Raw genomic sequence first — 25,765 nt, 5'->3', positions numbered from 1 at the left:
TCTGTCTGGGCTTTGCTCCCTCCTCTCATGGCCTCCTTGCCTGCCCAGTCAGGTCTCCGAGCACGGGAGTGCGGTCAGGAAACCAGGAAAACAAATGTGCCCGCTGCTCTTGGCACAGTGTGCTCATCCCAGAAGGGTGCCCTTCACCTTCCGCGGGGTCTTCTCTTTGTTTCCACCACATCTGTGCAGCTGTGCACGGCCTGCCGAGTCTCGCCTCTGAGAAAGCTTCTTCCAGACATCAACTTTGAAGGTTGGGTGTGTGTAAATCTGTCATTTAAAAGGCTATCTAATTTGGACGCCTGCGTGGCTCAGTCAGTTAAGTGTCTGACTTCAGCTCAGGTCATGATCTCAAGGTTCGTGAGTTCGAGTCCCACTTCGGATGAGCTCACGCCCTGGGTGAGCCCCGCTTCTCTCTGTACCCCTCCCTTACTTGCACCCCCCCCCCCAAAAAAAAAGCTATCATTCTTTGTTGAGGTTTTGGGTTTTCTTGCCGTGCTGCCTGGGTGGTGTAGTTGGTGGTGGTTTGTGGGGAGCCCATCTTCCTCCAGTTCTGAGCATTAGCTGCACCTGCACAGACACCCGGAGAGCCTGGCTTGGCCCCTGCCTGGGGCATTGGTACAGCACGGTGGTTGTGGGGTTCTTTCTTTGTTCTTTTATTCCTTGGAACTGATTCCGGTCAGCCCTGTGCTCCCCCAGCAGTGGGCTGTCGGCCCAGGAGCACCCACGGGACGCACATGGGGCTGTTGGCAGTGTCCACAGCCGGGGGACCCTTTGTGGTCACACTGGCCTGTTTCCTGTGTCTGCTGTGCCTAGGTGATTCGGTCACAACCAGGTATCCCCTGGCCTGGGTTTTGCCCACTTCTCAGGACAACACATGGACAGGAATGCTTGGGAAGTGCTGTGTTGATTGTGTGTTTTTTGTTTTTTTGTTTTGTTTTTCCTTTTACCTTTTAAATCAAGTTTATGGAGATAGAATTTACATAAAATGTACCCAATTTAGGTGAATGCTTGTGCGAGTTTGACAGATGTTTAAGTGTACGTTCAGTGTTTAAAGATCTGTTTTAATCTTTATTTTCAAGAGTGTTAATGTAAATAGGCCAATGTGATGATTTTAAATTTGAGCCCTTTGGGGTCCTGAATTACGGTTCTTAGCTCATCATGGTATGTACTTAGATGTAATTTTTCTAATGAAAAAAACTTTTTTCTCTGAAGTGACACTAAATGCTGTTGTAACCCCAGATTCGGAGGTGTATGTGTCATTTTAGGTACTTGACATAAACACTTCGAATAAGCTGTGGGTCTCCTCTGGTGGCTTTTTTTTTTAAATTTTTTAATTTTTTTACTTGTTTCTTTATGTATTTATTTAGAGAACATCTTCGAGCAGGGAACAGGCAGAGAGAGAGAGAGAGCGAGAGAGAGCGAGAGAGAATTCCAAGCAGGCTCCACACTGTCAGCATGGAGCCCCATGTGGATCTCAAACCCTCGAACTATGAGATCATGACCTAAGCCAAAATCAAGAGTCAGACGCTCAAGTGACTGAGTGGTAGCTTGTTTTTATTCCTGTTTCCAGGGTGTCATTGAGGCTCACTCTTGATTTGAACGGATGTTGCCGAGGGTCGGTAACCCTTCTGTGTAGACAGACACCTTAGAGGAGGGAGTTGGTGGCCCTGTACTTGGGTGGGAGCTGAATGGTGATGTGGGGGCAGTCCTCAACGGACTCAGCCCTCAGGCACCTCTATTTCCTAAATTCCACATATGGGTGAAATCAGATGGTATTTGTCTTTTCTGACTGACTTATTTTGCTTAGGATAATACGTTCTAGCTCCATCCACGTCTTTGCAAACGGCAGGATTTCATTCTTTTTATGGTTCAGTAATGTTTATGGTGTATGTACCACATCTTCTTTATCCACTCATCAGTCAGTGGACGTCTGGGCTCTTTCCATAATGGCTGTTGTAGATAATGCTACTGTAAACATTGGCGTGCACGTACCCCTTTGAATGAGTATTTTTGTAGCCTTTGGATAAATAACCTAGTTGTGTAATTGGTGGGTTGTAGGGTAATTCTATTTTTAACTGTTTGAGAAACCTCCACACTGTTCTCCAGAGCGGCTGCACCATTTTGCATTCCCACCAACTGTGCAAATTGTTCCCCTTTTCTCCACATCCTCTCCCACACCCATTGTTTTTTGTGTTGTTAATTTTAGCCATTCTGACAGGTGTGAGTTAGTATCTCATTGTAGTTTTGATTTGCATTTCCCTGATGATGAGTGATGTTGAGCATCTTTTCATGTGTCTGATGGCCATCTGTATGTCTTTGTAGAAAGGTTTGTTCATGTCTTCCCATTTAAAAAAAATCTTTTTTTAACATTTATTTATTATTGAGAGACGGACACAGAGCGTGAGCAGGGGAGGGGCCGAGAGATGGAGAGACACAGAATGTGAAGCAGGCTCCAGGCTCCTAGCTGTCAGCAAAGAGCCTGATGTGGGGCTCAAACTCACGAACCATGAGATCATGACCTGAGCCCAAGTCGGATGCTTAACTGAGCCACTCAGGTGCCCCTTTTCCTCTATTCTGAATAGAGTATATGAATAGAGTATCCCTTGCTGGATAGAGTATTCTTGGTTGAAGAATTTTCCCTTTCAGCACTTTGAATATACCAAGCCCCTCCCTTCCGGCTTGGAAAGTTTCTGCCGAAAAATGTTCTGAAAGCCTTATGGGGTTTCCTTTGTATGTAGCAGTTTTCCTCTGTTATGGTTCTTTTAAAATATTTTCTTTCTCACTATATTTCGCAAATTTAATTACAACGTGTCTTAGTGTGGATCTGCTTTTGTTGATTTTGATGGATCTTCTGTGTGCCACTTCGATCTGGTGATCTATTTCCTTCCTTAGATTAAGGGCATTTTCAGCTATTATTTCTTCAAAGAAATTCTCTGCTCCCTTTTCTCACTCTTTTTCTTCTGGGACTCCTTTAATGCTAATGTTATTACATTTGAAGGAGTCACTGAGTTCCCTAAGTCTGTTCTCATGTTGCATAATTTTTCTTTGTCTCTCTTTTTTTTTTTTTTTTTCAACATTTTTTTATTTTTTTTTTTATTTTTAGGACAGAGAGAGACAGAGCATGAACGGGGGAGGGACAGAGAGAGAGGGAGACACAGAATCGGAAGCAGGCTCCAGGCTCCGAGCCATCAGCCCAGAGCCTGACGCGGGGCTCGAACTCACGGACCGCGAGATCGTGACCTGGCTGAAGTCGGACGCTTAACCGACTGCGCCACCCAGGCGCCCCCTTTGTCTCTTTTGTTGAGTTTCATTTCTTTCCGTTACTCTGTCTTCTAGGACATTGATTCATTCCTCTGCTTCTTCCAGCCTGCCCTTCATTCCATCTAGTGTGTTTCTTTCTTTCTTTTTTTTAATTTAACCCTTTATTTCTGCTGTGTTATTCCTTATGTCCGTGTTAATGGTCTCACTGATGTCCTCCACTCTTTTCTCAAGTCCCGTGAGTATCCTTAGGATTGTTGCTTAAATTGGCCATCAGCCATGTTACTTCCAGTTGCCTCCCTTCGATCTCCAGCTGTGGTCTTGTCCTGTCCTTTCATTTGGAACAGATTCCTGTGTCTTCTTATTTTGTCTAAGTCTCTGCACCTACTTCTGTGTGTTAGGAAAGTCAGTCTCCTGATCTTGAGGGTAACGGCCTTCTGAAGAGGTCCCGGACTGCCCTTCAGTGTCATGTCTCCTGTCCCCAGGGCGCTCAGCAAGTGTCCCCAGTGCGTGCAGCGTGTGCTCTGCTGTTGTGTCCTGGCTGCTTTATCCTTCAGGCCAGTTGTCTGCAGAGGCTCTTTGCCTCTTGTGGGCAGTGAGTGGTCTGAATGTGGCGCGTTTTAAGTAGCGGTGCTCTGGTCTGCTTGTGAAATGAGATTGTGGAAGCGAGGCCTCGCAGAACCTGGTGGCGAGACAGCGGTGTGAGCAGGGGTTTGGGCCGGTCTTCTGGGGGAAGGGGGCCTGCTGGGAAGGGCAGCTGCGCCGGAGCGTGTGGCGGGGGTGACGGGGTGGGGGGGGGCGGGATTGAGCGTTTGGTGTGATTAAGTTAGGAAGCAAGCGGTGCCCGACTCCGCTGGTTCCCACAGGCGTCCCTGTGCTTGTGCTGAGGGGCGGGAGGGAGGCGGCGCCTGTCAAGTCTTTGTTCCTGGAGGGGGTCTCTCCGTGAACGTGGTCTCTCTGGGCCCAGCCCTCTGAGATGAGCAAATCACCTCGCCCTGTGTGCTCCGGGGGCTCTTCAGGTCTCTTCAGATCACGGTTTCCGTGGCTCCGGTCCCTGGGCCGTTTGCCTGCCTTCTCTCCTGGAGCAGCACGGTGCCTTCCGGGCTCTCCCTGAGCCAAGCCCCTGCCCTTTAGAACTCTAGGCCTGAAGCCCTGCTGATTGCAAGAACTTGAATGGGCCCTCTCGCTTTCCGAGCCGGTTGCCGTGGGGCTCCGTCTTCCCATGAGCTCCCCTGTGTGCATTCTGTCCTCACCGTCCCAGCACAGTGGCCGTCATCTGTTTCTCTCCCAAACCACATCTCTTCTCGTTCTGCCGGTCTTCGGGTTAATTTCTGGGGCACTTGGGATGATTTGATAGTTACCTCGTTGTGTTCGTGGGACGAGGGGAGTCTCGGGCCCTCCTATTCCGCCATCTTCCCCGTATCTGGTGGCTTTTTGTGTCTGCCTGTCTGTCTGCACCCTCCTCCCACACGGGTATGTTGTGTGCTCTGACGGAAGTGCTCGGCCGGCCTCCCGCCACAGGAGCAGTGGCTGCATAGTTCTGGTGGGCGGGGCTGGGGCAGGACCTGGTGTGGCTGGGTGTTGGGTTCTCTTGGCAGAGGCTCACTGGCTCTTTGGGTCCATTGGCCGTTCTGGAATTCCCGACACTCCCTGGGAGCCCTCGGTTCCCTCCCGGGAAAGCTGGGTTCGGTGTCCTGAGGAGTTGTCCTCCTTGGCCACTTCCCCTGCAGTGACGTTGTCTCCTCACAGAAGAGTGAGAGTTTCTGTGTGTTCAGAAGTGGCTTCATCATGTAGAATGTGTATGTTTAGGGAAGGGTCCTTGTTAGGGGAGCTAATGCACTGTGTCTCCGAGGGTCACAGAAAGAGGCCACAGTTACTGTTTTCTATAGGAATGTGTATGTATGGTACTATTTATTTATTTATTTTATTTCAGAGGAAGCTGGGGTGGGGACAGAGAGATGGGGGGAGAGAGAATCCCAAGCAGGCTCTCTGCGTTCAGTGCAGAACCTGACTTGGGGCTCGATCCCACAACTCTGGGATCATGACCTGAGCCAAAACCAAGAGTTGGACATTCAACTGACTGAGCCACCCAGGTGTCCCTATAGGCATGTATTTTTTTTTTAATTTTTTAATGTTTATTATTTATTTTTGAGAGAGAAAGAGCACAAGCGGAGGAGGGGCAGAGAGAGAGGGAGACACAGAAACCGAAGCAGCTCCAGGCTCTGAGCTGTCAGCACAGAGTCTGATGTGGGGCTTGAACTCACGAACTGCAAGATCATGACCTGAGCCCAAGTCAGACACTTAACTGACTGAGCCACCCAGGTTCCCCTAGGAATGTAGTTTTACCTTTTCATTTTAAACTTTTTTTTAAAAATTTTTTAAATGTTTATTTACTTTTGAGAGAGAGAGAGAGAGAGAGACGAAGTGTGAGTGGGGGAGGGGCAGAGACCAAGCGAGACACAGAAACCAAAGCAGCTCCAGGCTCTGAGCTGTCAGCAGAGAGCCCGACCCGGGTCTCGAACTCACGGACATCATGACCTGAGCTGAAGTCGGCTGCTTAACCGACTGAGCCACGCAGGTGCCCCATAACTTGTCGTTTTAAATAACCCCTCAGCCCGTCTCTTCAGTCAGGCAAAGCCATAGCGTAAGATTTCAGGGCCCCAAGCGGCTCTGTTTCCCTTTCATTGCAATTGAGTTTCTGTCTCTGTGGCGGAGGCACGGCTGCCGCCAGGCGCCGTGTGACAGATCGCTGTGTGGCGGGCACAGCCCCTCGTGGAGCCGGCCACCTGGCCCTCACGCCGGCCTCTCCCTCCAGGCCTCCTTTGGGAGCTCGAGGGGCTCCCACTGTTGCAGCAAGAAGACGCTGGTCTTCCTCTTCAAGTTCCTGTCAGACCTCGTGCCCTTTGAGGCGCCCCGGTACATGCAGGTGAGTGCAGTCCCAGCCGCCCGGGCGTCCCTCCTCCGTGCAGGCCTCAAAGGAGGGAAGTCATCGTGCCCCGGGCACCGGGGCCACGTTTGGGACGGTCGATCGCCCGGGAACCAGCCGGCGCGCGTCGCTGGCAGGTGGTCGGTGAGCGCGGTGTCGAGTGCAGAGGGTGGGGCGGGTCTGTTGCGGGCACAGGAGGGCGTCCCCAGCCCCCGCTCAGCGGGAGGAGCACGTGCATGTGCGGTCCAGCCCCATGTGTGTGCTTTTAAAATGATACGTCTTTTTCCTCCCTCTCTTTCTGTCCCTCTTCTGCTCATGCTCTATCTCCTCCTCTCTCTCTTGTAAAAATAAATAAACGTTAAGAAAAATTAAAAAAAAAAGTTTTAAAATAGGTATTTTTTCTTTTCTGTTCTTTTTGTAGCTTCAAGTTTTATTTAAATTCCGGTCAGTTACCATATAAAATGATGCATTTTTATATCAAAGAAGAACCGGAAGGATATACCCCAAAGTGCCCGTGGCCGTTACTTCCAGGGGGGAAGACCTTCATAATTTATTATCTTTTTATTAAATGTCTTAAGTTTATTTATTTTGAGGGAGCATGCACAAACGGGGAGGGGGCAGTGAGAGAGGGAGACAGAAGATCCGAAGCGGGCTTTGCGCCAGCAGCAGCGAGCTCGACGTGGGGCTCAAACTCACGAATGTGAGATGGTGACCTGAGCCAAAGGTGGACGCTCAACCAACTGAGCCCTCTAGGTGCCCTGAGTGTGCATTTTTAGTAACAAATCTATACGAATCTCGTTATTAAAAATGCCTTACTGCAAGCTTTCTTATTTTATTTAAAAAAAATTTTTTTTAATGTTTATTTATTTTTGAGACAGAGAGAGACAGAGCATGAACGGGGGAGGGTCAGAGAGAGGGAGACACAGAATCTGAAACAGGCTCTAGGCTCTGAGCTGTCAGCACAGAGCCTGACGCAGGGCTCGAACCCACGGACCACGAGATCATGACATGAGCCGAAGTTGGCCGCTTAACCGACTGAGCCACCCAGGCGCCCCAAGCTTTCTTTTCTAAAATGAGATGACTATAGCCAGCATTCTTTGGGCGGGTAGGGCACCTGGAGTCTGATTTTCACTTCTTTTTTTGTAAATACGACATTTGCCTTACGTTCCAAAGAATACATCTGACGGGATGGAGGAAGGAGAATAAAGAACTTGCCGCCACTGAGTGAAGCCCAGAACTTCCTTCCCACCCTTCCGTGGGGACTTGACCCCTTGTCTCCTGGGCACTGCTGTGGTGGTGCTGTAGCCGCAGCCCTGGAGGACAGCGCCTGAGCGGGGGCGCTGGGGTGCGGTGGGTGAGGGGCCGGCTCTGTGGGTGGGCCCCACCCCATGCTCTCCCTGGCATGGCCCTCTTCTGAACGCCTCTTCTGGCCCTCTTCTGCTCCATGGATATCCGTGGGAGCAGGTAGAGACCCTGGGATTCTGTCCCACCTCTGGCTTCAGCCCCCAGGGTCTTTGGCTAACCCTTGGACCCTCCTGACGTCCGACAAGTGCAGCTTTCGGAAGCGGGCTGTTGCTGCCTCCCCGGAAAGTCACCAGCAGTTCACGGGCTGGTGTCACCTGTTCTGCCATCTGCCCGCAGGCGCACATTCTCCACCCACCGCTGGTGCCAAGCAAGTACCGCTCGCTCCTCACAGACTATGTCACGCTGGCCAAGACGCGTCTGGCCGACCTGAAGGCGAGTCCTGGCCTCCCCTCCCCAGCAACAGCTCCTTCCTCAGCCTTTCCCCGCAGAGCCCAGCGCCTGCCTGGTCCTCCCATCCCCAAACACGTCTCCTCTGCAGGTTTCTCTGGAAAACATGGGCCTCTACGAGGATCTGTCTTCAGCCAGGGACGTGACAGAGGTAATGTCAGCTCGGTTCTACTGCCCCTTGTGGCCTGTCGCCTGTGCTCACCAAGCTCACTCTGAGCTGAGCGTTTGAGCCTTTTCTTTCTGGTGCAGCTTGAGGGTGGGAGCTAACTGGCAGGTACTTACTCTGTGATGCTCTGCCCTTTTCAGAGCAGGAGCAAAGCAGGTCACTGTGTGAAGGAAAGTCTGTCATTTAGATCTTGGTTCATGTGGGTTTGCATAGAGCAGGAGGTCTTTCAAATGGGGTAGGGGGAAGATGACGTTTTTCTAAGAATTACAGAAAAAAGCGTTAACTATATTTACGTAAAGCAGAAGTCAGAATGCTGTATGGTGTTTGTATGCATTGTTTTGAGAGCCTCAAAAGCTTTGTAAAAGCTGTGAGCTGCCGGAGAGCCCTCACAGCGGCCCGTAACTCGTTCGGTGAATATTTGTAAGTGTTTAATGCAGCTGTCCATTTAAGATTTCTTGCTGCTCATAAGTCATTTCACATTTTTTTTTAAGTCTCAAAAGTTAAGACTCTTCCCCTTCCCACTTCAGATCTTTCTTTAGACCCTTTTATTCTCCTCGGGGGACCCGGGAGGGTGGCAGGGGGTCCCAGACGTGTCGAGTGGTTAGTGGGGCGGCTCATTGCCAGACGCGAGCTCTCTGAGAGCAGGAAACAGCGGCTGGTGCCTTTGTGTGGTCTTGCTGGTAATGGTTGGAACGTTCCCTTGCCGTGCTGGCAGTGAGCACTCGCCATCCACCTTGACATGGCAGAGCTGTGCTCGAGGGGAGGCTCATGACACCCTTCTCAGTGTCTTTTCTTCCACATCCTGTGTTCCCTTCCCACCCTCCCTGTACGGAGCCAGCCCCACAGCCAAGCGCACCAGGATGTGGAGAAGGCCATCGCAGTGTTTGAACACACACGGAGAATCCCCTCCGCGGTCATGGAGGCCAGGTAGGGTCGTGCTTCCCCGAGCCATCCTGTCTGTTCTCAGAGCCAGTCGGAGTAGAATGGCTTTCCTATTTGTGGGTCTCCAAGGGTAGACGTCCAGCAAAAGTCGTGCAGAGCCTTTCTGTGAACCTTGTTTTCTTGATAAAAGCTGACAGGTAGTGTGGAGAAGGGCCCCCACTTAGGGGGTTTAGGGCAATAACTTTGTCACTGATGCTTCATGGGTGACCGAAGTGCAGCCAGGACAGAATCGAATAGCAAAATTGTTGTGGGTTTTGTGTGGTCCCGAAACGTTTTCAACTGTGGTCACTGCCAGTGTGCGGCAGCTTTTCGAAGGCCTTGCTTCTCAGAGCTGTGACCTGACCCCCGCTCCCAGGATTCCGAGCTCGGCCCCAGGGGAGCGCCCACAGCTGACCTGAAGTGACCGGCCCAGATCGCACGGCTGTGCGGCGGGCACAGTGCCTTCCAGATTCCCTGGGACGCGAGCTTGTTGCTTCCCTGTGTGGGAAATGTCCCAAAACGGTGAAAAAGAAGACTTAAAACTGTGGCGTGATGTCACAGCCACGTGATAGGATGTGAGACAGCCTCTGAAATGTAGTGAGTGTCCGTGGAAATGGATTTCGTCGTCGTCAGTAAGGGGCCCTAATGCCTGTGTCGTCTGAACGGGTGTGTGACCCTCCTACCCTGCTCTCCTGTGCTGCAGCATCTTCAGGAGACCCTACTACACGGCTCACTTTCTCCCTGCCCTCCTCACGCCTCGAGTGGTCAGTACGTGCGGTCGCGGGCCTGGGGCCCCGCTGGCAGAGAGCGGGTGCCTCGCTTGACCCCCATCTTCCCCCGCAGCTCCCGAAAACGCCTGACCCCAGAGCGGCCTTGATCGAGTCCCTGAGGAGGTACGTGAGGACACCTGCTTCCGGGAGGGTTCTTGACAAATGTAAAGGGTTGTGCCTCTTGTGTGGAGGAATGCGTTTTATCTCATGGGTTTTATTTATGAACTATTGGCTCAAAATCAGTTGGTTAAGATTTTAAAAAGAAAATATTTTTGATACTGACTATCATTTTTCACTGAGGATTATCAGTGTGGGGATTCAAGAAAGTCGGGTGATTGGTCCATGATCAATGTGAAAGAATTTAAGCCAAGAAAGAAGAGAACAGGGAGACTCGGAAGCCTTGCTCTGCAGCAGGTTCGGCGGGACCTGAGACCGCAGGGCAGGGCACGCAGCCTTGGCTTCCCAACTCACGCTGGGACCTCCCCCAGCCGAGAGTTGACCAGCTTCCCTGTCTTCCTTCCTGTAAATCCTGCTTCCCAGTAACCCTCTTACAACACAGCGATAAGAAGGTCGAGGGGAATGAGGCTAGAACGTAAAAGTAAACTTTGTCATCTTATATATAATAGGACTATTCTCTGGGATCCTTATTTTTATTTATTTTGTGTGTAAAAGAATCCAGAAGTACAGAGACCCGTGCAAAAAGTGCTCCTGTGCCTCACTCACATTCATGCTTTGCTGTGCCTTTCCTTTTTTATGTTTTTGTTCAAAATAAAATTGTATAGGTATTGTTGAAACCCTTCTCAATCCGGCTCCCTGACCTGCTTTCCATTTTCCCTCTCTAAGGAAACCGTTATCCTGAGGTTCACGTATAATCTTTTTATTTATTTGTTTTTATTTTTTATTTTTTTATTTAAAAAAAAAATTTTTTTTTTTAACGTTTATTTATTTTTGAGACAGAGAGAGACAGAGCATGAACGGGGGAGGGGCAGAGAGAGAGGGAGACACAGAATTGGAAGCAGGCTCCAGGCTCTGAGCCATCAGCCCAGAGCCTGACGCGGGGCTCGAACTCACGGACCGTGAGATCGTGACCTGAGCTGAAGTCGGACGCCCAACCGACTGCGCCACCCAGGCGCCCCTGTTTTTATTTTTTTAAGAAAATTTTTTTTAATGTTTTTATTTATTTTTGAAGGAGACAGAGACAGAGCATGAGCGGGGGAGGGGCAGAGAGAGAGGGAGACACAGAATCCGAAGGAGGCTCCAGGCTCCGCCAAGCTGTCGGCACAGAGCCTGACACAGGGCTCAAACTTACAAACCGTGAGATCATGGCCTGAGCCGAAGTCGGACACTTAACCGACTGAGCCACCCAGGTGCCCCTTTTTATTTATTTTTTTCAAACATTTTAAAATTTATTTTTAAGAGAGACAGAGCGAGCCAGGGAGTAACAGAGAGGGAGAGAGAGGATCCCAAGCAGGCTCTGCACTACGAGTGCGGAAGCTGACACGGGACTCGGACTTTGAACCATGAGATCATGACCTGAGCCTAAATCAAGAGTTGGACGCTTAACCAACTAAGCCACCCAGGTGCCCCAATCTTTTTCTATTTTTAATTTTATTACATATATTTAAAGGTACAAAGTATGTGTGTATACATGCACATATCACCCCGTGTCCCTCTGCAGTTGGTGTTTTCACTCACCTGATGGCTCTGGGTCACTTGACCAATAGCATAGAATTCTGTTCTGTGGCAACCAGCTGCCATGTTGCACAGCCCCAGGGGTGCTGTGGCCTGCAGCATGACTACCTTGATTAATTTATCCATCCCCTAGAATAGAACTCTTAGGTTAACTCCATTATAATGCTCTTTTGATAGTGCTTCAGTGAATGTCCTTGGATGTGTATCCACGAAAATTCCAAATTTTTAGGGGTGCCTGGGAGGCTCAGTTGGTTAAGTGTACGACTCTGGGTTTTGGCTCAGGCCATGATCCCATGGTTCGTGAGATCGAGCCTCACATTGGGCTCTGTGCTGACAGCACGGAGCCTGCTTTGAAGTCTGTGTCTTCCTTTCTCTCTGCCCTTCCGCTGTTTATTCTCTCTCTCTCTCTCTCTCTCTCTGTCTCTCTCATTCTCTCTCTCTTTCTCTCTCAAACTCAAAAAATTTTAAACTCTGAATTTTTAGTGGAATTTCCTTAATTTATGGATTAATATTGGGTAGTTGACTTTATTGTAACTTTGTTTCTATGAACATCGCATATGTATTTAAGCTTTTCAGTAGTAGATTTTTCTATCTTGTAAATTTTTAGTTAGATTTGCTACTGGGTACCTAGATTTTGTTGTTGTGAATAGCATATTATCTTCTGGGGTTTAAAAAAAATTTTTTTTTCATTGATTATTGAAGTATAGGTACTCCTGTATCAAGTAACCCTGCTGAACTTATTTATAGTAGGTGATTAGTTGATTTTCTCTGTAGATGAGCACAGTAGATTTCTATGTCGAATAAGTTTGTCTTTTCTGATTTTTGTGCCTTTTAGTTTTTGTCTTGTTAAATTGGGTAGGCTTCTTAGTGTAACATGAAATTGTAGAATAAGCTGGCATCGTGTGTTGTTTCTGACTGAAATAGGAATGCTTCTGATGTCTTACCAGTATTTCTATTTGCTGTAGTCTATATATTTAAAAAAAAAAATTAATGTTTGTTTATTTCTGGGAGAGAGAGAGAGACAGAGTGCGAGTGGGGGGAGGGGCAGAGAGAGAGGGAGACACAGAACCTGAAGCAGGTTCCAGGCTCTGAGCTGCCAGCACAGAGCCCGACGCGGGGCTCGAACTCACGAATCGTGAGATCGTGACCTGAGCCAAAGTCAGATGATTAACCGACTGAGCCCCCTAGGTGCCCCTGTAGTCTTTATATTTTCATTTCCTTTAACATACTCAGAAAATTCCCTCTGCAGATTTGCTAAGGACTTTTAGCATCAATTTATGTTTCTTTGCATCTCTGAAGGTGGTTTTTGCTGCTGTGAAATCTGTTATGTGATAGATTACAGTGATTTTTCCACTTTCCTTGCATTGTGGATCACCTGCTTTGTAACGATTTTTTATCACATGGGCTGTTGAACGTGGTTTCATGATGACTTTATTTAGGATTTTTGCATCTGTGTCTCATACTTTTTTTTAATTCATGTTGGCTGCTTTGCAATCAAGGCTGTATTCCATTCTCATGGAATGAATTGGGTAGCCTTCCCTCTTTCCTGTCTTCTGAAACAATTCATGTAGCACAAGGATTCTGCGTCTCTTAAAGTTTGATAAAACTTGGCTATAATATCTTTTCCTCATGTCTGTCTCAGAGGCAAACTATTGACAACTGAATCGGTTTCTTTCTTTCTTTTTTTTTTTTTTCATGTTTATTTATTTAGAGAGAGTGCATGAGAGCCAGGGAGGGGCAGAGACGGAGAGAGAATCCCAGGCAGACTCCGCACTGCCAGTGCAGACCTTGACAGGGGGCTCAGGCCCACAAGCTGTGGGATCGTGACCTGAGCCCAAATCGAGAGTCGGAGGCTTTACCTACTGAGCCCCGCGGGCACCTTTATTATTTCCTGCTTTCTTTGACTTCACGCTGTCGTTCTTAAGTTCTTAAGCTGGTTGTTTAACTCAGTGTTTTACAGTCTTTCTTATGTTTTAGTTTAGTTTAGTTTTGTTTTGGTTTTACTTATTTATTTTGAGAGAGAGAGACAGGGCACAAGCAGGGGAGGAGCAGAGACAGGGAGACACAGATCTGAAGCAGGCTCCAGGCTCTGAGCTGCCAGCACAGAGCCCGACGCGGGGCTTGAACTCATGGACTGTGAGATCATGACCTGAGCCGAATTTGGACGCTTAACTGACTGAGCCACTCACGTGCCCCTCTTTCTTGTGTTTTAATAGAGGCGTAGCTTAATAAAGTTTACCTCTAAGTGTTAACTTCAGTGCCTTCCAGAAGTTTCAACATATAGTTCTTACATTGTCATTCAGTTCTAGATATTTTATTACTTGCGTTATGGTTTTCTTGTAATTATGAGTTAGTTATAAACGAATTAAAACATTTTCCGAACATATAGGTGTTTGCCCCTGAGCTTTTATTGTTAATTTCTAATTTAATTACATTATTTTCAAAGATGATTTGCTTTTTATGGATTTTTAAAATATTTATGTATGTGTGTATTTATTTACTTATTTTGAGAGAGCGTGAGTGAGCAAGGGGCTGAGAGAGAGGGAGAGAGAGTGCGTATCCCAAAGTGGGGCTGGAATTCCTCAACCATGAGATCATGACCTGAGCCTTAGTTGGATGCTTAACTGACTGTAGCACCCAGGCGCCCTGATGGATTTTTTTTTGAGACTTTCCCTTAGATCTCGTACGTGTTCAGCATTTGTAAACATTTCCTTTGTATTCTTTACTTTGGAGGTATAGGGTCTGTCTGTTAAATTGTACTTGTTCCCAAGTTTTCTGTATCTTGACCAGAATTCTGTCACTTTGGTTTATCGGTTTATTAAGGATGTTTTTGTGGTTTTGTCATTTTCTCCTTGTAATTCTGTCAGATTTGTCTTTATGCATTTTGAAGCCTATGTTACTACTTGCAAACAAGTTTTTATGATTGTTAAAATAAAGCCTTCAAAAAATATATCCACCTTGCTGGATATTTTTTTATTATGTAATGTCTTTATTAGGCTTTATTTATTTATTAGGCTGTTAATGCCAGCTTTTTTTTTTTTTTTTTTTTTTTTTTCCTTTTTGGTGTTTGCATGGTATGGCTTCCTAATTTTTTGACATTTATTTCTAGGCTTTAAAAATTGTTTTTGTCAAAGTTAAGAATGCAGATTGAAGAGTCAGTTCTATAAAGTTTATTAAGAGAAATAGTCATTCCCTCCCCTCCACGCCTCCCTGCCATTTCTTTTTCTCTGGAGGCGACCATTTTCAAGTTTTGACTGATTTTTGTTATTTATCTCCATATTTCTAAATAATATTCTTATTTTGCTAGCAACTTACCACTTTTTTTGTTGTTTTAGGCAATATCAGTTGGTTTTCCGCTATTTGAGGATGAAGACCTAGGTTTTTTGCTTCTACCCACACAAGTAGATGTCCTTCATACAAAAAAATCTTTTAAATTTTAAAACTCACTTTTTTTTTTTTTTTTTTTTAGGGCTATATAAACACTATTCAGAGTTCACCATTAGGAATGTAACTACCTTCATTTCTCTGGGGCTCCTAATTCTCTTTGTTTTATCTTAATCTTTTTTGTATGTGTCATTCAGCTGCTAGCCAAACCCGCCTTGTCAGTGTCCTCTCACTCAGACCTTCACGTGCTCCCTCTGTCGCTTCCGAGAGAGAAAGGCCTTCTGGAGCCTCCTAGCTGGCTCCACTCTGAATTGTTAGCTTCTTCTGCGATCCTCGTATCTTCTTTGACCACCTGGGAATGTCTTTGATTCTTCTCTTTCCTGGACCCTAGACCATCCTGTTTCTGGATTTACTCCCGTGTTTTGGTGGAACACATCCTACTGAAGCTTTTTAAGAAGGGTGAATGGGAGGTAGCCTTTTTTTTGACATTTTATTCAGCCCTCACATTTGATAGTTAATTTGACTGGGTGTAGAAATGTAGAAATCTTGCTTGGAAATATTTTCCCTCACATTTGTAAAATCTTGATCTATTGATGTGTAGCTTCCAGTGTCGCTATTGAGATGTTCGTTTCTGATTCTTTGCACGTGACATGTGTTTTTCTCTCTGGAGATTTGCGGTATCTTTTTTATCGTTTCCTGGGTTTTCAAATTTCATTGCAATGTATTTTGGTGTGGGTCTAATTTCATTTCTTGGCTAGGCGGATGGTGGGCCTTTTAATCTGGAAATTCGTGTCCTTCAGAACAAAGAAGTTTTCTCGGATATTTCAAAACCTTTTGTTAAGAAAAATTTAAGATAGAAATGTAGGATAGTACTTATGTAGCCCTCAAATTCCTCTGTCCACCCACCGTTCTGGGCCATTTTGTTTTTATTTTTAGGGAGAGAGAGTGCATGTGTGTGTGCACGCAAACGGGGTAGGAGTTGAGAGAGACAGAGAGAGCAAGAATCCCAAGCAGGCTCCATGCCCAGCATAGCTCCTGACGAGGGGCTCGATCTCATGACTGTGAGATCATGACCTGAGCCAAAATCGGTGGTCAGACACTCCACTGACTGAGCTGCCCACGCACCCTCTTCTGGGCTGTTTTGGAGCAAACCACAGACACGGACTGCTTGATCCCGCTTACTTCAGAGCGGGTCTCCTTTCCTGCCTGGTTTCTTCTTGGGGCTCTTCCTTTTCAGACATTACACCACCAGGATTGTCTCCTGACTTGTTCTCTGTTACATTTTGCATGTCTGGTCTTTTGGGGTTTTTTTTTTTTTTTTTTTTTTCTCTCCTTTCTGGGAGATTTCTTCTGGTTAACTTGCCTGTTCTTTCTGTCACTGGATTTTTCTGTTTATGGAAATCCATTCTCCTCTAATAGCTGCGGTGTTTGATCTTGGGTCTCTGAGGATGAGCGATGTCTGAAGTGTTCTCTTCTGTGAATTTTTCCATTTCCTTAGATGTGCTCTTTCTTTTTATTTGCATTGCTTTCTAATCTGTAAGCTACCCGCCTTCCAGTCTCTGGGGCAGTTGCGTGCTCCTCTGCTCCAGCCTGTCCTCTGCCTTGCTTTGGCCTTTGATGGCACTCCCATTCTGGAATACGGCCACCTCCCTCCTCCTTTCCCTGGCTCATCATCAGGCCTTGCGGCACTGTCGGCAGGCCTCCTTCCTGCCTCGCTGCTCACTTGGAGACTTTGTGTCCCGCAGGCTAGGCCATTGCCCGTGTCCCATACTTGGGCTGCTCTTCTGAAGGTGACTCCACAGCTCTTGTCCTTGGACTTGTCACTGTGCCATGAGAATGTGCCAGCCAGGGGTCCATGCCCTGCAAAACCCTTATCACAGGACTTTGTTCTATAATTCTCTGTATTTCTAATGACATCAGTTGGGTGCTTTTCTCAGTATTATTCATTAAAAGTAATAAAAGTCCTCTTTAAAATTTGGAAATTACCCAAACTTCAACGAGAGGAGTAAAAATCATTTATAATCTCACTACCCTATGAAAACCACGGTTGGCAGATAGGTGTATATGGCAAATTATGAAACACTAAGAACCATTTGAGTCCATGCATATAATGGGTTTTTTCTAAAAACAGAGTCCTACCATAAGGTATGGATAGTAGACTATATCATGTATTTTTGTTTTATGATAGTTTTTGAAATTGTAAGCTTGTGAACTAATTTGAGTCCTGGTTGACTTGGTTTTCATGTTTTCTCCTGATCCAGAGCAGATAAAATTCCCCTGTCTCTGTACTCCGCCTACTGCCAGGCCTGCTCCACTGCCGAAGAGAAGAAGCCAGAAAGTAAGGTTATGGGTCTCTCCATCCCTGTGTCGGGCACTTTTCCGCATCCCGGGTCCTGAGGTGTGGGGGTGGGTGACAGACACCTCAGTGTGTGTGGTCTGGCTAAGTCGGGACGGACGCGCCCTAGTCGTCAGGTCCTGGGCTCCCAGCCTGGGAGCCCCGGAGGGTTACCTGCCAGAGCCCCTCCCTGAGGTTCTGCATGAGGCCGGGATGTGCTTGCTGCTCGCCTGTTCTGACGCAGGCTTTAAATTCAGGGGACCTCCCGGACTAGGAAGCCAGACTTGACGTCTGTCGTGTCGGTTCTGACGCGTGGCGTGGTGGCTGGTCTGCGGCGGCTTTCTCTTTGGACGGTTGAGTCCTGTGGCGGGCTGGGGATCGCTCGGCTCACAGGAGTCAGTGATGTCGACCCAGGTCCCGTGTGTGGCAGCGGCGTGCGTCGGGAGACCTCGGTGCTCCGAGCGGCTGGGCGGTGGAGCGGCCTGTGTCTCGGCAGGAGCCGTGCCGTGAAGCCGTTCTTGTTCGCCACTTTAAATCCTCTGACATTCGCGGGGCCGCCTGGGCCGAATGAGGTGGCGATTTCTGGTTCTGTCTGCCAGAACCTTCCTGTTACACGCATGGGTGCTCTCTCACAGTCACGGAGACCCGGGAGACTTGAGTGGGCAAAGAACGACAGTCCCGGGTCCCCTGCTCGTTCGGACCAGTACTGCAACAGCTCACCGTTGTGGGGCTCCCAGGAGGCAGTGGGGCTGCGTCCAGTGTGGTGGGGGGGGGGGGGCACGCCCCTCCGGCCCCGGCCCCCTGGCCCTGCCTTAGGGGCCTCGCGGATGTTTTCTTTCTCATCCGGCAGGGCTTATAAACGAAGACTCATCACTTCTAGTTTCGTTTCGGTGTCTCCCATGTGAGGCTCGCAGTGGACACTCGGTGTCTTCTCTGGTGACACCAGAACTCGAACTTGTATTTTTAAAACAATTTGCGGTGTGCTTTTCTTTGTATAATGAAAATTCTGTGTTTGGACTCCTGGGTGGCTCAGTCGGGGGAGCACGTGGCTCTGGATCTCGGGATCGTGAGTTCCAGCCCGACGTTGGGTATACAGCTTACATTAAAAAAGTTAGAAAACATTTTTTTGAAGAAGTATCTTTGTTTTACCAATATATGATCAGATCTAATCTGTTTTCAAAAATCTCGTAGACATGTTGAGAGCTGATAATCCTCTCTTGTATATTAATTTTTAAGTTTTCTCCTTTACATCTTTTTTTTTAATATCCTATTATAAAAAACAGTAGGACATTACTTAAAAGTTTTAGAAATGGAATAAATTATGACCCATCCACAATTCTACGTACCCACCGAGACCCCCTCGCCATGCTTCTGGTCCTTCTTTACATATGTGTTTTTCACACTTACGGCAATGTTGCGCATAGAACCATGTTTTTTCTTTCTTTTTCACTGTTTTTAATTAAAATTTTTTTTAAGCTTTATTTTTGAGAGAGAAAGAGAATAGAGCATGTATGCTAAAGCAGGGGAGGGGCAGACAGAGAGGGAAACCCAGGATCTGAAGCAGGCTCTGTGCTGACAGCAGAGAGCCTGATGTGGGGCTCGAACTCAGGAATTGTGAGATCCTGACCTAAGCTGAAGTCGATCGCTTAACTGACTGAGCCACCCGGATGCCCCAAATCAGGTTTTTTCTTAAATTACTACATTTACAAACAATTTTCTGATACCAGTGACGGGTGCCCAGCAGTGCAGCGCCTCGTGGAGTCCCGGCGCCTCTGTCTGCCGTGGACACGGAGAGGCCGCATCCAGCTGTGCGTGTCCCGTCATTTCTCAGGTGCAGCCCCGGGAACGAAGGTGGAAGCTGTCTGTGCCGAGGGACCCTTGGGACCACTCGCGGCCGCGCTAAGAGAGCTCAGAGCCGCGATGACGGACCCCACGCAGTATGACGGTGAGGACACGGCTGTGCGCAGGGCCATCTGCAGTGGGTGTTGGAGGGACGAGTGGACGTCCAGCCGTGGCCAGGGCTCAGTGGCCGTGGTAGTTAAGCGTGACGACAGCGCTGGCGGATGCTGAGGACGTGCCTCCTTTCACCGGGGATGGGATGGGAGACGGGTCTGTCGTTCAGGCTGTCACAGACCCTCAGCAGATTGAATACTCTGCTCTTGGAGCTCCTAGCAGAACAGGTAATGAGGAGCAAGAAAAGTGACGGCACCAAGGTGTGGGGTTTTCTTTCTTAACTGAGTAGCTGTAACCCTGAACACTGGGCCTCTGCTTCTGCGTGACCATTTTCTGTAAAATGGTGAGTCGTGAATGATTCGCCTCATGTGGTGTGTGGCAGTCCATAAAACAAAATGCTGACTTCCCCTACTTTGGAGATTTTTGGTAGGGAAAATGTAGAATCTAATGGGAAAAAGCCGTGTTTTTCCTGGTACCTGTAAGAGATTTTTATAGATGATAAACCCATTTTATTCAAACCAGGACAGAATATCCCACGAGAGCCTCACAGAGGAAAGATTAACGGCACCGCCTCAGTTTCCCTTCCTCCGTGTAGCGTCTCCTCCGCGACCAGAGGGGCATGGCCTTGCCGAACTGCGCTCCTGCAGAATTTGGCGCGAGGGGACACCGAGGTCTGCGTCAGCCTTGTTGCTCACAGTAGTTTCCGTTGCCGGCCGGCACGGTCGGCCTGTCGCCTGACCTCCGGCGCCGGGAGGCTGTGGCTCCTGGCCTTTGGCAGACCGACCGTGGGGCGTGGAGCAGACGCGGTGCCGTGTGGGAGGGTTGGCCTGGGACTTCAGATGGACAACATGCATCCAGGGTGAAAGAGAACCGCCCAGATGATCCCAGGCCGTGAGGACGGCTGTCATGCTCACCCGCAGCGTGCTCCCACCGCCCGGCCGGCGGAGGAGCGCCGCCCTGAGGCTCGTGGCCCTGGTAGCGCCCGAGACGGGGCTGCCGTGAGCCGCATCGCGCGGGAACGCCGGCGCCCCCTGCAGGCAGCCCGTTGCGAGCGGGAACGCCACCGCCCCCTGCAGGCAGCCCGCGTTCCCCTGCTCGTCTAACTGGGTTTCTCTACGTGCAGTTGTGGCTGCTCGGGTGGCAGTTGTTTCTGAGCGGCTGGACGCCGCCTTGGGCCGCGCTGAGGAGGACGGCAGCTCTGGGGGATCGCAGATTCAGCTCAGCGTCCTCACGCCAGGCCTGGAGCAGCAGGAACGGGAGGTGAGTGTGGGATGCCTGGCCTATGCTGCCGAGCGGGGCCGGATTGTGTAAGAAGTCCCGGGTGTGCGGGCCTCCTCTCCACCCCGTGTTTTGCCAGGCGAACCGTGTACGTGGAAACGACACCCGGGAGCCGGGCAGTGTTGGGCCTGGGCTCAGCCGGCCCCGGCCTGTTTGTGTACACACTTTTTAAATTTCTAGAGGAGAACACACGGCGGAACCCATCTGTGGCCCCAGAGCCTAAAACAGTTTACTCCTTGGCCCTGTGCGGACAAGGTGTGCTGAGCCTGTTCTCTGCTGTGAAATTTCACAACGCCTGGCCTGCTGTCTTCCAGGATGTGGGAATGGGGTTCTGGTGCCAGTTGGTGTGATGGTTTCCTCTCCAGACGCAGGCCTGCCTTGCTTACACGTTGCTCTCGGGGACTCTGAGCTCTCGGTGACCATCTGTCTCTCTCAGGTCGCGGACCTCCTGCTGACGTGTTTTTGTCAGAACCTGATCGTAGCTTCCGGCTTCGCCTCGCCAGACAGGTAGAGGCTGGGGGTTTTCACTGGGCGCTTTGGGGCTCTGCTGGGGGCGGCCGGGGTGCTCGGAGCAGGCCTCCCTCGGGGAGTGGGGTTTCTCCCTGTTTTCTGTGACGAGGGGCAGGGCTGCCCACTCCTTGTCGACCTCTGACCTTTGGTCCTGGATCCTGCCTTCTGGCTTCTGTACTGGTTGGGGGTCCCGGGTGGGGTGAAGGGGCAGTGCGGAGACTCGGCAGAGATGAAGCATCCCCCCCCGGAGACCTCGCCGTTGGGGGAACAGCTCACGTCTTTCTCGGGCACCCTTCGCTCCTCCGGAAGAATCCGTGGGAGGGCCGTGCAGGGCCAGGAGTGGCCAGACTGCTGGTCTCTGGCTGTCTCTGCAGGCAGGGCCCCTGGGCTTCTCGCTTAGCGACGGCCATGTGTGGACGCAGGCTCCTTCCTGTCGTGCTCACCAGGCTCTGCCAGCTGCTCCGTCACCAGGTACGGCCGCCGCCTCTGTCCGCCTGCCTGGGAAGTGGGCTCTGCCCTCCTTCCTGCAGAAACACTCTCTCCGTTTCAGGGCCCAAGCCTGAGTGCCTCCCACGTGCTGGGGTTGGCCGCCCTGGTCGTCCACCTGGCCCAGTCCAGGTCTGTGCTCCCAGAGGTGCCTGTGGGCCTCCCTGCCCCCGCCGAGGGCCTGTCCGTCGCAGAGTTCCTCAGTAGCCTCCTGACGTTTAGGACCTCGGAGACCTCGCTCTTCTGCCTGAAGTGAGCTGCCCTCACATCCGCTGTGCCTCCCCGTGCTCGACAGAAGTCACATACTCACCAAACGCAATTGGCCAACACAGACATGCTCCACGGATAATCATTCTGGAGTCTTACGTCGTATTTATGTGTCTGTGTTTCTTTGTTTACAAAAATGAGGTAGTGCTACCTTAGAAACTGCTTCTGAAGACGTTAACAACGGACTGTAGACGTCCTTCCACGTTGGGAAGGGTTGTGAGCACTACCGGGTTTTGTCTTGGGGGCGCCTGGCATGTGGTGGGACCCGTCCCTGCTTCCCCTGTGGTTAGCAGCTGCTTCTCTGGAGTGAGAACCTGCACGTGGAGCTGCCCTATGTAGAGAGACTTGTCTCAAAGGGTTTCGAGACCCATCATTCTACAGATCTGTGCCAGCGTGCACCCCTACTGGCCCTCATTCTCCGCTGTGGGCCAGACCCGTTCCAGGACTGGGGTGGAGTCCCACCCCTGCCTTCTGTGTGGGGGCACCTGGCAAGTTGATAGTGTGGCGTATGCAGCGTGGCAGGTGCCGGGGCAGGGCCCTGGGAGTCTAGGCCGAAACGGGTGCAAGGTGCATAGAGGAAGGGTCAGGGCGGGAGCCAGGAGGCTCCGGAAGAGTTGTGCGCAGGGGCTGGGACCGCAGTTCATGGAAAGAACCGACAGAAGGCACGAGGGGATCGTGACTGGGCGAGGAGAGAGAACACAACGCCTGCCCTGGACCACGGCCCCCGACACCTGTGCCACCCCCACGGGAAGCACAGCGGCCCAGCCTCTCGGGCTTTGGGCAGCCCGGACAGGCAGGCCCTGTTGGCGTCAGTCCTGACTTCCCCTGGGCCCCACGGTCTGTCTCTTCTCATGGGGCCCTTGCCCTCAACGCCTCACAACCCACCACAGGCGGGCAGAGGCTCCCCCTGAGTGAGGCTGAGTTTAAACGTGGGCGTGCTGCTCTCTTGTCCTGAAGACTGCTTTTTTTGTTTGTTTTTCAATGTTTACTTTTTGAGAGAGAGTGGGGAAGGGACGGCGGGGGGGCGGTGGTGGACAGAGGATCCGAAGCAGGCTCTGTGCCGACAGCAGAGAGCCTGACGCGGGGCTCGAACCCACGAACTGTGAGATTATGACCGGAAACCAAGTTGGACGCTCAACCGAGTCACCCGGGTGCCCTGTTCTGGCCGTGGCTCTTCGGCGTGCAGTGACCGCAAGCCCTTATTTGCACAGTCTTACTGTTTTGTGTGTTCTCTGGGTCTGTGCCTTCAGTGTAGATAAAGCTCAGATCCACGGTTGTGACTTGGGGGCGTTTCCCCGAGGCCTTGGGAGCTGGCCTGGCCTGGAGTAGAGGCCAGGGGCTAATCCTCAGGCCATCTGGTTTAGAATGCACTCGGTTCACTTGGGTGAAATTCACACTTTTATTGCATTCCTTGTTACGCACGGGTCGCATTTCTACATTATTTGTTTTCTATTTTCAGATTTTGTACAGCGGTGATTTCTTACTCTTTGTGTAAATATTCTTCCTTATCACGGGATACTCTGTGCGGCTGCTTGTCTCCAGCCCTCGTGAAGAAGGTGAGTCTGTGCAGTCCCTTTTCCCCATTCTTGGAGTCTCCCGTTTCAACGCAGGTTTCTAGCCAAACGTTGGAGGTCTCTTGTCTGCCCACCCACGTCTCTGTGTGCCCGGAGTGCTGGTTAGTTATCAGATCATCTCTTCTCTGGGCTGAACGCTGCGTTTTTCTTCCGTTCTCAGAGTTAAGATGAAGGGATGAAAGATGACAAAGACCACAATTGTCCCCCACTCCCTTCCTCCTTCCCCCTCTTCCCCCCTTCCTTCCTTCTTCCCTCCCCCCTCCCCCCCTCCTCCCTCCCTCGCACCCCCGTCTGCCTTCCCTCCCTCCCTCCCTTCCTCCCCTCCCCTCCCCTCCCTCCCTCCCTCCTTCCCTCCCTCCCTCCCTCCCTCCCTCCCTCCCTTATTCATTCTAAATGTTTTATTTATTTACTTTTTGTTGTTTTCACTTATTTATTTTTTGAAAGAGAGATAGCAAGCTGGGGAGGGCAGAAAGGGGGGGAGGGAGAGAATTCCAGGCAGGCTCCACACTATCCACGCAGACCCTGATGTGGGGCTCGAACTCACAAATGGTGAGATTGTGACCTGAGCTGAGATCAACGGTCTGAGGCTTGACCGACTGAGCCACCCTGGCACCCCCAAACATACATCCCACTTTTAAAAGAAATAGATACTGATTTTTGTAAAATAGGTACATTAAAAGGTAAATATTAATGAAAAGTATCTTCTTATTTAAAGAAGAATTCTGAGTTTTGTCCAAAGACTTCCCTCATCTAGTGAATGCTTGTTATATTTATTCTAAGGCCAGAGAAATTTAAAGATGCGTGTCAGAAGCCTTCAGTGGCAAAAGTGAATTTGAAGTTACAGTGGGAACCAGCATTCTTACTCGGGCGGAGTTTTAAGGAACATCTCATGGTGTTCAGTGCACGTCTCCGTTGTGGGCGCCATTAGAATCCGCTGAGCTGGCCCTACCCGGAGGGTGAAGTGGGGTCCGGGCACACTTGTGCCCCCATCGTTGGCGTTGAGGAACTTAGTCCCAGCTGCCAACATTTTGAAACATGGAACAGATTAGAAGTGGCCCAGACAAGGAAGTCCCTGACTCCACGTGTCCCTGGGGGCCCTCCCCCCACCCCCTCAGCTCAGTAAACATGGGAAGAAGTCTAATCTCCTAATGGCAGAGATAAATTAGTTCACTGACACAGTGTTTTGCTTGTCCGGTCGGCACCTTCTCTTAGTGGAATCTCTGGTGCAGCAGCGGTCTGGGAAGACCACCGTTCGCTGCCATGGGGTCACCACCGCCTTGTGGAGGGCAGCTTGGAGCCCGCACTTCTGCCTCAGGTGTTACGATTTACGGACAGGGCTGCTGACCGACGTGCCCTCTGTAACTGCACACGGGGTGCAGGCCGCGACGGGGGGACGGCCCAGGGTCTTCGGGCTGCCCTGCGCCCTGCGCACGGCCGGGTTACTGGCGTGTCTTCTCAGCTGCTTGCGACCCATGTGACGCTGTCTCTCTTCAGTTTCAGTTCATTATACTGAGACTGTTCCCAGAAGCCCGAGATCCCCTCTGTCCGGAGGACACAGCCGACCCTCCCTGGAGGCCCTTGTGCCGGCCCTCTGCAGACTGGCAGCAAGCCGCCCTCTGTCTGTGGAAACAGAGAACCTTCCAGGAACTGTTGAAGGAGAAAGAATTTCACGTAGGTCCCGCTGCCCCTTTCCTGCTTCTCCCCTCGTTCTAACTCACAAGAGTTTGCGGGGAGATTGGGGGCCTCCTGAGGATATGGCGGGCAGGCAGCTGGGCCTGACCCAGTGACCCTGGAGGAGCACAGAAGTGGCTTTGATAGAAATCGTTATTGGGATCGATGCAGATTCACACAGTTGTAAGAAATTAGAAAGGTCGTTTCCGCTCTGCCCACTTTTCCTCGGCACTAACGTGTTGTGGAAGATTTTGAGGGTGAATGAAACAGACTTCACGCCTACCTGCCAGGCTCCCGTTTGGGGTGGGCTCCTCTGGGCAACGTCACTGTGAGCCTGGCCTGCTCCGGCCCCCCCTGCCCACGCTACGCTGCCTCTTCGTAACTTCTCATTTATTCCGTGGATGTTTATGTCCTTATTTTGGCCTTTGAGGAAAAATTCTCAATTGTTCTATCATATATTTTTTCAATTCTGGAATTGTTAATCACATGAGTGACCCCAGAGCAAGTGCGACAGTCTTTGTGTGACATAACGAGTCAAGAGCAGGGAATGCTAGCCGCCCAACTGCAGCGTAGCAGGGGGCTCAGGGCTGCTGTCCCGCCTGCGGATGATCACGGACGTGCTTCTCTTGGCTTTACCTGCTCCACGTCGCCGGGCTTTGGTCTTCACACGTAGGCAGCGTGCTGTGCGCGTGTTTCTGTGATGTGCCTTTTCACACACACTGTGAGGTTTTGAGATTAGTTCGTGTTAATGAGTGGAATTGTTCCAAGGATTTTGTTACTTTTTTTTTTTTTTTTTCAACGTTTTTTATTTATTTTTGGGAC

At 50.1% G+C, this 25,765-nt stretch overlaps 1 protein-coding gene across 1 annotated transcript in view; it reads left to right on the top strand.

Annotated features, from left to right (window-relative positions):
• The window catches only part of FANCA (FA complementation group A), a 61,613-nt gene that overhangs the window by 19,913 nt on the left and 15,935 nt on the right, over nt 1-25,765 (top strand). Inside the window, exons 15-28 of the mRNA XM_049622786.1 lie at nt 6,074-6,184; nt 7,826-7,921; nt 8,028-8,087; nt 8,941-9,029; nt 9,727-9,787; nt 9,867-9,916; nt 17,131-17,207; nt 19,036-19,149; nt 20,281-20,417; nt 20,872-20,942; nt 21,320-21,416; nt 21,496-21,683; nt 23,158-23,254; nt 24,767-24,943. Coding sequence (XP_049478743.1) covers nt 6,074-6,184; nt 7,826-7,921; nt 8,028-8,087; nt 8,941-9,029; nt 9,727-9,787; nt 9,867-9,916; nt 17,131-17,207; nt 19,036-19,149; nt 20,281-20,417; nt 20,872-20,942; nt 21,320-21,416; nt 21,496-21,683; nt 23,158-23,254; nt 24,767-24,943 — 1,425 coding nt within the window. The remainder of the gene's footprint in view (nt 1-6,073; nt 6,185-7,825; nt 7,922-8,027; nt 8,088-8,940; nt 9,030-9,726; nt 9,788-9,866; nt 9,917-17,130; nt 17,208-19,035; nt 19,150-20,280; nt 20,418-20,871; nt 20,943-21,319; nt 21,417-21,495; nt 21,684-23,157; nt 23,255-24,766; nt 24,944-25,765) is intronic.

Source organism: Panthera uncia (genome assembly GCF_023721935.1).
Source record: "Panthera uncia isolate 11264 chromosome E2 unlocalized genomic scaffold, Puncia_PCG_1.0 HiC_scaffold_20, whole genome shotgun sequence".
NCBI classification, from domain to species: Eukaryota; Metazoa; Chordata; class Mammalia; order Carnivora; family Felidae; genus Panthera; species Panthera uncia.
Note: the sequence above shows the minus strand (reverse complement) of the source record. Positions and strands in the feature narration are given on the sequence as shown.